This window comes from Mirounga angustirostris, unplaced genomic scaffold, assembly GCF_029215605.1.
Source record: "Mirounga angustirostris isolate CCGP_5_RB_7025 unplaced genomic scaffold, mMirAng1.0.hap1 SCAF_3, whole genome shotgun sequence".
Taxonomy (NCBI): Eukaryota; Metazoa; Chordata; class Mammalia; order Carnivora; family Phocidae; genus Mirounga; species Mirounga angustirostris.
This window is the reverse complement of record NW_026991711.1, coordinates 107,576,871-107,588,946: the sequence shown is the minus strand read 5'-3', so window position 1 is coordinate 107,588,946 and position 12,076 is coordinate 107,576,871. Positions and strand designations below refer to the sequence as shown.

Here is a 12,076-nt window from a genome sequence, read left to right as displayed (position 1 = left end):
ATGAATGAAAGGGGAGAGATCACGACTAACACCAAGGAAATAGAAACAATTATTAGAAATTATTATCAACAACTATATGCCAATAAACTGAGCAATCTGGATGAAATGGAGGCCTTCCTAGATACCTATAAACTGCCAAGACTGAAACAGGAAGAAATTGACAACCTGAATAGGCCAATAACCAGTAACAAGACTGAAACAGTGATCAAAAACCTCGCAAAAAACAAGAGTCCAGGGCCTGATGGATTCCCTGGGGAATTCTACCAAACATTCAAAGAAGAAGTGATACCTGTTCTCCTGAACCTGTTTCAAAAAATAGAAACAGAAGGAAAGCTTCCAAACTCCTTCTATGAGGCCAGCATTACCTTAATCCCCAAACCAGGCAAAGACCCCATTAAAAAGGAGAATTTCAGACATATCGCTGATGAGTATGGATTCCAAAATCCTCAACAAAATCCTAGCTAATAGGATCCGACAATACATTAAAAGGATCATCCACCACGACCAAGTGGGATTTATCCCCGGGATGCAAGGGTGGTTCAACATTCGCAAATCAATCAATGTGATAGAACACATTAATAAGAGGAGGGAGAAGAACCATATGGTCCTCTCAATTGATGCAGAAAAAGCATTTGACAAAATACAACATCCTTTCCTGATTAAAACTCTCCAGAGTATAGGGATAGAGGGAACATTCCTCAAGCTCATAAAATCCATCTATGAAAAACCCACAGCGAATATCATCCTCAATGGGGAAAAGCTGAGAGCCTTTCCCTTAAGATTAGGAACACGTCAAGGGTGCCCACTCTCACCACTGTTGTTCAACATAATACTAGAAGTCCTAGCAACATCAATCAGACAACAAAAAGAAATAAAATGTATTCAAATTGGCAAAGAAGTCAAACTCTCTCTTTTCGCAGATGACATGCTACTTTATGTGGAAAACCCAAAAGACTCCACCCCCAAATTACTAGAACTCATCCAGCAATTCAGTAATGTGGCCGGATACAAAATCAACGCACAGAAATTAGTTGCTTTCTTATACACTAACAACACAACTGTAGAAAGAGAAATTAAAGAAACGATTCTATTTACAATAGCACCAAAAACCATAAGATACTCGGAATAAACCTAACCAAAGAGGTAAAGGATCTATACTCTAGGAACTACAAAACACTCATGAAAGAAATTGAAGAAGACACAAAAAGATGGAAAAAGATTCCATGCTCATGGATCGGAAGAATAAACATTGTTAAAATGTCTATGCTACCCAGAGCAATCTATACCTTCAATGCCATCCCGATCAAAATTCCAATGACATTTTTCAAAGTGCTGGAACAAACAATCCTAAAATTTGTATGGAATCAGAAAAGACCCTGAATCGCCAAGGAGATGTTGAAAAAGAAAAACAAAGCTGGGGGCATCACATTGCCCGATTTCAAGCTATATTACAAAGCTGTGATCACCAAGACAGCATGGTACTGGCACAAAAACAGACACAGAGACCAATGGAACAGAATAGAGAACCCAAATATGGACGCTCAACTCTGTGGTCAACTAATCTTTGACAAAGCAGGAAAAAACATGCAATGGAAAAAAGCCAGTCTCTTCAATAAATGGTGCTGGGAAAATTGGACAGCCACATGCAGAAGAATGAAACTCGACCATTCTCTAACACCATTCACAAAGACAAACTCAAAGTGGATGAAAGATCTCAATGTTAAGACAGGAATCCATCAAAATCCTAGAGGAGAACATAGGCAGTAACCTCTTTGACATTGGCCACAGCAACTTCTTTCAAGATACATCTCCCAAACCTAGTGAAACAAAAGCAAAAATGAGCTTTTGGGAGTTCATCAAGATAAAAAGCTTCTGCACAGCAAAAGAAACAGTCAACAAAACAAAGAGGGAACCCACAGAATGGGAGAAGATATTTGCAAATGACACTACAGATAAAGGGCTGGTATCCAAAATCTATAAAGAACTTCTCAAACTCAACACCCAAAAAACAAATAATCAAGTCAAAAAGTGGGCAGAAGAGATGAACAGACACTTCTCTGAAGAAGACATACAAATGGCTAACAGGCACATGAAAAAATATTCATCATCATTAGCCATCAGGGAAATCCAAATCAAAACCACACTGAGATACCACCTTACACCAGTTAGAATGGCAAAAATGGACAGGGAAAGAAACAACAAATGTTGGAGAGGTTGTGGAGAAAGGGCAACCCTCTTACACTGTTGGTGGGAATCCAAGTTGGTACAGCCACTTTGGAAAACTGTGGAGGTTCCTCAAAAAGTTAAAAATAGAGCTACCCTATGACCCAGCAATTGCACTCCTGGGTATTTACTCCAAAGACACAGATGTAGTGAAAAGAAGGGCCACATGCACCCCAATGTTCATAGCAGCAATGTCCGCAATAGCCGAACTGTGGAAAGAGCCGAGATGCCCTTCAACAGATGAATGGATAAAGAAGATGTGGTCCATATATACAATGGAATATTACTCAGCCATCAGAAAAGATGAATACCCAACTTTTACATCAACATGGATGGGACTGGAGGAGATTATGCTAAGTGAAATAAGTCAAGCAGAGAAAGTCAATTATCATATGGTTTCACTTATTTGTGGAACATAAGGAATAACATGGAGGACATTAGGAGAAAGAAGGGAAAAATGGGCGGGGGGAATTGAAGGGAGAGATGAACCATGAGAGACTATGGACCTGAGAAACGAACGGGGTTTTAGAGGGGAGGGGGGAGGGGGGATTGGTTAGCCCGGTGATGGGTATTAAGGAGGGCACATACTGCATGGAGCACTGGGTGTTATACGAAAACAATGGATCGTGGATCACTACATCAAAAACTAATGATGTATTGTATGGTGGCTAAGATAACATAATAAAATTTAAAAAAATAAAAAAATAAAAAATAAAAAAAAAACTGAAAAAAAAATGTTTTTGTAAAACAAGGTTAGGAGTGCCTGAGTGGCTCAGTTGGTTGAGCATCTGCCTTTTCGGCTCAGGGTCCTAGGATCAAGCCCTATTATCAGGCTCCCTGCTCAGTGGGGAGTCTGCTTCTCCCTCTTACCCTTGCTTTTGCAAGCTCTCTCTCTCTCAAATAAATACATAAAATCTTTAAAAAATAAAACAAGGTTAATGGATTGGTGGAAATTATCTTTTAAAAAATCTCTTTCAATGAACAATTTTTAAAAAAGTAACTGATAACCTTAAACATACTAATTTCATTTGTTTATAGAAACGTATATTACACTTAGTAACTTTTACCAATTTTACTTTAAGAAATTGATTTTCCATAAATGTATTTTTATCTAAGCTGTCTCTTTGATTTAATAGTTCTATATTCCTGACATTAGCCATTCAAAGTGATTTTCAGAAATCCCATTAAAACTGGGACACTGTTTATTTCCTTTTCTAATATTCTTTGAGAGGAATTCAGTACATTCTATGAAAATTCCTTTCACTTGTCCTAAAGTGCCCCTTGATTTCAGCACGATCCTATGTCAGACTATGGCTCTCTGGTTTCCCAACCCCATGGCCACATGGTCTATTTTCCAGTGCTTTTCAGTGATAACTTTTTGTATCCTGTCATTTTCTCACTTTCTTTTAAAAAAATTATTTCTTTTAAAAATTGGGGTAAAATATACCTGACATAAAATTTACCACTTTAACCATTTTTAAGTGTACACTTAGGTGACATTAAGCATCTCACTTTCTTTTGCCAGAGCAAAGCACCAATTGCCTTGACTTCCTAAATCAGGTAGCAAGATGAGTGTTCTCAAAGAAAGTAAGAGTTGTGTGAGGAGAGTATTGGAAATCAAGCTGTGGCTTTTGCTTTCATTTGCTGGCTTGCTAGTGGGTCCCAGGGATTAAATAACAAAACAAAACAGCATGTAATTGCTGAGGATTATTAGCTAATTATTGATGTAAATTATTAATGATGAAAGTGCTAAGAGCTTAAAGAGATCCATTCCTGGTAAAAGAACTTAATAAAAGGTATTTAATTCTCCTTAGAGCCCTTTCAGGTGAAAATGATGCTGCCTGTCCCCCAAATAATGAATGCTTTTTTTGGTACTTAAAAAACTCAGTTGTTTGCTGACTATTTAATAATATGCACATGTATCTCTAATATTTTTCCCAATAGATACAAAGCTCTGCCATCACTTTTACCTTCAGATAAGTGACTGAGGTTATTAAATGTTTGCTCTGAGTAACTCTTGAATACTAATTACTCTTAACAATGTAGGGTTTCTTTTTAACTCACTGTCTTACTCGATATTTGCACATTCCTTTATTCAAAGAGTGCTAAATAGTGTTTGTAAAGGTTAATATGATTGTAATCATTTGGCCAGTTATAGGTTCATTTTGTGTAATTACAATTCTCATATGCTCCTTGGCAGGAACTGAGTATAGACCTGAAAGGCAGTGACTGATCACAGGATCACAGTATGCCATTTTTTTAGGACTGCAAAGACATATATGATGTGACATTGTATTCAGAATTTACATGAAAGTTTGTAATATTGCATATCATCATCGGAGGTTCATATAGTACATGATAGAGATGCTAAAGAAAAGATTTGACAATACAGGTTGATTATAGTGGGGAAATTGTTACTATTATTTTATTTCTCCAGACAACATCAACATGGTTTATGGAATCAGACCCAGTCAACAAATACGAATTGAGTCTTACTGTATGTTACGGACAGTCTCAGCTCTCTGACTGGCTTTATCCAGGCAACTTCATCTTTGTGCCTCTAGGTTTCTCATCAGTTAACTAAAAATAATAATATCTACATCATAGATTTCTGTAAGGCTCTGATAAAATAACATATGCAACAAGTTTTGTGATCTTCAAAGCTCCACTTAATGGTTAATTGTTATGACTGCTAAAGTCCTCTAAAAAGACAATGTAATGTGATAGAAAAAGAATAAAACCAGTTGGCTAGTGTTGTGGTCATTGTCATGCTATCACCACATGGCTTTGATGATGTCAGTTAACCTTTATAATTTTGCCAGCCTCAGATGATCAAAGGAAGATACTTGGGAGAGTTATTTTTTTAGCTTTAGCTTTACTTAATATACGTGATTCTTATTAATATCACTGGAGACAGAAAGACTTGCCATTATCTATTCTTACATGATTTTCTTTCTTGAATCATGCTAAAGGGATATCCAATAGGAAAAGACAGTGACAATGATATGAATTGATTATGCTTGTTTTTCATTCTTTAGTGCAAATGCTGGCCTGGATTCCAACTGAAGGATGATGGTAAAACGTGTGTAGACATTGATGAATGCTCCTTGGGATTTCCGTGTAGCCAGCAATGCATCAATACATATGGGACCTACAAGTGCCTCTGTACAGATGGCTATGAAATACAACCTGATAACCCAAATGGCTGCAAATCACTCTCAGGTATCGAACTGAACTTGTCCACCGATCCAACCTCAGTTACACGTATGGATTCTGAGTTTTATAGCCATTCTTATTGAATTCACTCCTCCTTGCTGTTTCTGAGAAATCAAAATTCTTCCCTACTTACCTTGATATAGGAATCTGTCCCTCTAATTTTGTGTGCTCTCCACAAACTGTTCTGTTTGTAATAAGATTGCATTATGGTCTTGTGAATTATTAAATGCTTTCTAGATTTTGAGAGTGCTCAGAAATAAAAAGAACTATTTCTAGCAGTTTTTCCTGCTGCATCATAGGTTCTTAGGAGCAGGTTTGGCCAAGACAATTAAAGAGCCTATTGTGACTGGGTTATAATAGTTTTTCCTTCTTCCCTACCCCATACGCACTCATATATGCATGCCAAGGACAAGAGGTTAATAATGATAATGGTAATGATGATGACAGCAACAGCAATAAATCAGCTATACAGGACTATTTGAATTCTTCCAGTGATTCAGCAAACATTATTAAACTTCTGTTTGTTCCAAGTAGCATGTTTGATTCTGTAGATTAGAAAATTCAGTAGAACATGGACCATAATTTTTAAAATACTGTAATTCATTAGGGGAGAAAATTGCACATATTAAAATAATACAAAGCAATATATAATAAATAATGACTGTTTAAATGAGCAAAAACTGGTACATAATATGTCTCTTACCCCTTTACTTTGAGTATAGTGAATCCAATTAGCATTGCTAGTTTCTTATATATATGCATGTCATATATACATGACAACATTTAAAACATTAGATATTTTATTTATTTACATAAAATAAATACCAGTGACAGATATTCTTAAAATTAGTTTTCGACTGGTTAAACCTTTGCACATTATGGAGAAAAAAAATAGGCCTTTCAAATTTTTTATTTCATTTTAGCTTATTCTTGGAATATTCATCACTGAATCAATTTGTGTATTATTTGGAGCCTGTTTTTTTTTTTTTTTTTAATTTTACCAACCTACTTGCTACATCATGCATTCAGTGACATAAGATAAGAAGAGAGAAAATCTCAAAACCAGTCAATGTTTTTATTACTCTAAGCTTTTTGCTAAGGTTGGTATAAAGGAGATGAATGCTAATGATTACAATTTTGGTCTTATTATATCATGTGTCCATGCTGTAGTTGTTTCTCATTAACAGTAATTATTAGAAACTAATAATAATTTTAATACAAAAACAAAGTGTTCCTGAAACATAAATCTTTTGCTAAAGAGAGGATAGATTTTTTCCAACTTTACTGAGATATAGTTGACATAAACTATGTAACTTTATTTTTAAAATTTTAAATAACTGTGTAACTTTAAAGTGTATAATGTGTTGATTTGATACACTTATATACTGCAATAAGATTGCCACCACAGTGTTAGGAACACCTCCATCACTTCACCTAATTACCATTTCTTTTTTCTGGCAAAAACATTTAAGCTCTACTCTCTTAGCAACTTTCAAGTATATAGTATTATTATCTATAATCAGCATGCTGTGCCTTTTATTCTCAGAACTAAGTTGTCCTCTAACTGGAAGTTTGTACTCTTTAACCAGTATCTTCCCATTTCCCTTACCCCTCATACCTGGTAACCACCATTCTACTGTCTGTTTCTATGAATTTGCCTTTTTTGAGATTCTACGTATAAGTGATCTCACATAGTATTTGTTTTTCTCTGACTTATTTCACTTGGTGTAATGTCCTCAAGGACCATCCATGTTGTTGTAAATGGCAGGATTTTATTCTTTGTCATGACTGAAAAATATTCCATATTGTGTGTGTGTATGTATAATATTACATATGTATGTGATAAAATATATAATATATACTATATTTAACATACATATACATTACATACTATATAATATACGTATGTGTAAATACAAATATATAAGTTAATACATGTGTTTGAATACAGATATCTATACATATAAATATATATTTACATCTATGTATATCCATGTCACATCCTCTTTATTCATCTGTTGATGGACAATTAGGTTGTTTCCATGTCTTGACTGTTGTGAATAATGCTGCCATAAACATGGGAGTGCAGATGTATCTTTGGTACTCTGTTTTCATTTCCTTTGGATAAATATCCAGAGGCGAGATTGTCGGTTCATATGTTAGTTCTATTTTTAACTTTTTTAGAATCTCCATACTGTTTTCCATAGTGTATTTACATTCCTACCAACAATGAACAAAGGTTCCCTTTTCTCACATCCTTGCCAACACTTGTTATCTCAGGTCTTTTTGACAATAGTCATTCTAATAGGTATAAGGTGATATCTCTTTGTGGTTTTAATTTGCGTCTCCCTGATGATTACTGATGTTGAGCAGCTTTTCATGTACTTGTTGGCCATTTGTATGTCTTCTTTGGAAAAATGTCTACTCAGTTCCTCTGATGATTTTTATTTATTTATTTGTTTATTTATTTATTTAGTCATAGAGAGTGGGGAGGGTTGGGGAGAGAGGGAGAGAGAGAATCTTAAGCAGATTCCATGCCCAGCACAGAGCTCTATCTCACAACCCTGAGATCATGACCTGAGCCAAAATCAAGAGTCAGACGCTTAACTGACTGAGCCACCCAGGAGGCCCTCCTCTGCCCATTTTTAAATCAATTTTATTTTGTTACTGATTTATATGAATTCTATATATTTCCAATATTAACCCTAATATTAACACCTTATCAGATACATAATTTACAAATATTTTCTCCCATTCCATAGGTTGCCTTCTAATTATGTTGTTTCTTTTGCTGTGCAAAAGCTTTTTAGTTTGGTATAGTTCTGCTTACTTTTGCCCTTATTACTTGCGCTTTTTTATGTTATATCTAAAACAATCATTACCAAGACCTTAATGGAGACTTTTCTAAATGTTTTCTTCTAAGAGTTTTAGAATTTCAGGTATTACATTAAGCTGTAAAGAACATAACTGCCTGGGGCGCCTGGGTGGCTCAGTCGGTTAAGCGTCTGCCTTTGGCTCGGGTCATGATCCCAGGGTCCTGGGATCGAGCCCCGCATCGGGCTCCCTGCTGAGTGGAGAGCCTGCTTCTCCCTCCCCTACTCGCCCTGCTTGTGTTCCCTCTCTTGCTGTGTCTCTCGCTCTGTCAAATAAATAAATAAATAAATAAATAAATAAATAAATAAATATTAAAAAAAAAAAGAACATAATTGCCTAAGTATTAAGGTAGACCATGACTAACTAATTTCATATTTATAAATATAGTTGACAAGAAATGGCAAGGTACCTTCAACTGCAGAGCCACCTCTCTTTAGTAAGGTTCTGAGTCTCAGTTTAGCGTCAACATGAAGACTGAATGATTGGTTGGGGGTGCTGCACTTGCTAATGGAAGGAGATGTTCAGCACGTATGGCACACATTTCTAATCCCTGACATAAAGTATGCTAATATATAATATAACACCTATGTACTATATATATTTACTGTGAAACTAAAACATACGAAGAGGGAAATAATAATTTTTAACATAAGCAATAACTCTGTAACAATAAATGATTTATAATTAAATCCACATTAAATTACATAAAGTGACTACCTTTTTCATTGCTTTTTTCTTTTTTTTTCTAATTTCTACTGACATTAAATTTGTTTATCAGGCAACTAAGTATATGACTTCATCTTAGAAACAAAGCTCTTTATATTTTTTTTTTTAAAGATTTTATTTATTTATTTGAGAGAGAGAGAATGAGAGACAGAGAGCACGAGAGGGAAGAGGGCAGAGGGGGAAGCAGACCCCCCGCTGAGCAGGGAGCCCGATGTGGGACTCGATCCCGGGACTCCAGGATCATGACCTGAGCCGAAGGCAGTCGCCTAACCGACTGAGCCACCCAGGCGCCCCACAAAGCTCTTTAAAAAAAGAGTTTGAACAAAACTTGTAACAACCAAGAATGTGGTCAATTTGAATTTAAATTATTCAGATACATATTCAAATAAATGTGCTATGCAAAACTTTCTGAATATTTTTTATTTACAAATCCAATTTGTGGGGCACTTGGGTGATGCACTCAGTTAAGCATCTGACTCTTGGTTTTGGCTCAGATTTTCATCTCGAGGTGCTTAGATCAAGCCCCCTGTCAGGCTTCACCCTCTGTGAAGACTCTCTCTCCTTCTCTCTCTCTCTAAAATAATTAAATAAATCTTTAAAAAAATAAAAATAAAAATCCATTTTGGTTCCAAAAAAAATTCTGAAGAGAAAACCAATCTAAAGGTTTAGAGGATCTTCATATATTTGGAGCATGGTCAGATTCTTCTTATTTTTCATAGATTCTAGAACAAATGAGATACTACAACATATTATACAGACTATAAGAAGGAAATAAAGACCATTAACAACCATTAAAGTATTAAAAAAGCCAGATTATGGGGAAAGATGAAATTAATAAACAAAATTTATAGAACCTGGAGTTCCAAAGTTATTTAAGAAAAGTCTCCGGGTAGATAAAAGATAGATATGTAGGCAGTGATACTCGTGATTTTCACCAAAGTCATTCTGGCAGCATAAGACTGGTTATTTGGTTTTCAAGAAAGAATTTTCTGATTATATGAATTAGCTAAGATAGGTGTAGTTTATTCTTTCCTGAAACTCATTTAAAAATATCAGATTATGATAGCAGATATTTTCCACCAATTCCAAATAAATTAGGTAACCTGCTGTTCATGAAAACTGAGGGAAAGAGAGGGATGCATTTAGAATTATCTAGATTTCCCATACTGCCTGGGTATCTGCTGCCTTTTCATTTTATTATCAATTGAAATGCTCAGTGTGAATTTTTTAACCATTAATCTACCAGAGGGCACTGCATTTAAATTTATAATGCTGTTGAAACCAAGCAAAGTTGAAAACCGTACATATAAAATTCTAATTATGTTTTTTTGTCTTGGTATTTAGATGAAGAGCCTTTTCTAATTCTTGCTGATCATCATGAAATAAGGAAAATTAGCACTGATGGCTCCAACTATACACTTTTGAAACAGGTACGACATTGTCTTGATGATTTCATACTTAATATGGGTACTCCAGATATGCATGAGAACTATAGAAATATTTCACAACTAGAATTTATGAAGCACTTACTCATGGACACATGCATGTATATATATAAGATTACCATACATTTTATTTTGTTTGAATTGTCCGGGTGATGTTCCCAACATGTCACATCACATCATATCTAAGAAAGTAAAAAAAAAAAAAGTAAGGTATAATTAATGGAGGGAAAAACTGTCTCAAGAAAAGGTAGATTAGAGAAAGCATAAAATTATCTTTTAAAGTATTTCTTATATTACCCAAATTGGTTTTTCCCCCTTGGGATTTAAAAATTAATGCTTTTTGAAGAATTTTAAGTTTCTGTTTATAGAACTAGAAAATAAAACAGGAATGGTAATCTCTAGCCTTTAAAATTTAGAATGAGCGAGTGAGCAAAAGTGTAACGGTAATCCAGCCATGGTTCAAAGGTTGTGAGGCGCATATTTTCAATCCTACCCTCTTCATCCCTCAATGTGTCCACTTCAAGAGAATCTGGGTTGCTCCATTTTGATGTTTAAGTTCTATTGTCAGAGTTTGCTTGTATCTGTTATGTGAGATAAAAAGGTATGATTTGCACTTCATGACAGGATAGAAAACTGAATTGCTCACCTCAACTTTTTATTTCTCCCAGTCTGCAGTGAAAATAGCATAAAATCAAGTCATTAAAATGACAGTGATTACTACATGGACTAGAGAAATCGCATGCAGTTAGGTATAGCATAGTTTTAGTTGTCAGGAGAAATAGCTTCTTTGGGAAGATTCAGTTGGTATCTGTTCTGCTACAAATGTCGTTTTGCACCAAACCATATAATAGTAACATAAATACGTGAAAGCACAGTCTAGAACAAGTGTGCCAAAAATAAGGACATTTCTTGTTCTTGTAGTATGTTTGTGCTAGCATTAGGCATAGGCTTAGGAGGCCATTCATGTGATGATTTTTCAGCAGCATAAAGAATACCTACTTAACTAAAACTATTTTTGCCACCTACTGATGGATTCCTCCATTGCCATTGTCAGTTTCATTCATTTTTCTTAAGAATTTAGTTTCGGGCGCCTGGGTGGCTCAGTTGGTTAAGCGACTGCCTTCAGCTCAGGTCATGATCCTGGAGTCCCGGGATCGAGTCCCGCATCGGGCTCCCTGCTCGGCAGGGAGTCTGCTTCTCCCTCTGACCCTCCTCCCTCTCATGCTGTCTCTCATTCTCTCTGTCTCAAATAAATAAATAAAATCTTTAAAAAAAAAAAAAGAATTTAGTTTCATTTTAAGTGTAAATATTCATTAGCAAGGGGGATACTGACTGTCCCTGACAGATTTTTCAGTTTTCCTCTAAGTCACAGATTGAAAATGAAAAGTTCCCATGAAAATCCAGATTTCAGGCTATTCCTGAAAAAAAAAAAAAATAGGAAGGTACAGCACTGTTGGGCTCACATCCTTGAATGCCCACAATCCAAACTGTGTAGCAGTTGACACTTTGACATAGAGGTCAAGGCTCTCAGATTCACTGGAGTCCTCAGACTTCCCGTGTGCTCACCACACGTATACTTGTTCATGAATGTC

The 12,076-nt window shown here is 35.5% G+C and overlaps 1 protein-coding gene across 1 annotated transcript in view; it reads left to right on the top strand.

Moving 5' to 3' along the window:
- Window positions 1–12,076, top strand: part of LRP1B (LDL receptor related protein 1B) — a 1,839,752-nt gene that overhangs the window by 1,586,443 nt on the left and 241,233 nt on the right. The window contains exons 56-57 of the mRNA XM_045868938.3: window positions 5,262–5,445; window positions 10,384–10,469. Coding sequence (XP_045724894.2) covers window positions 5,262–5,445; window positions 10,384–10,469 — 270 coding nt within the window. The remainder of the gene's footprint in view (window positions 1–5,261; window positions 5,446–10,383; window positions 10,470–12,076) is intronic.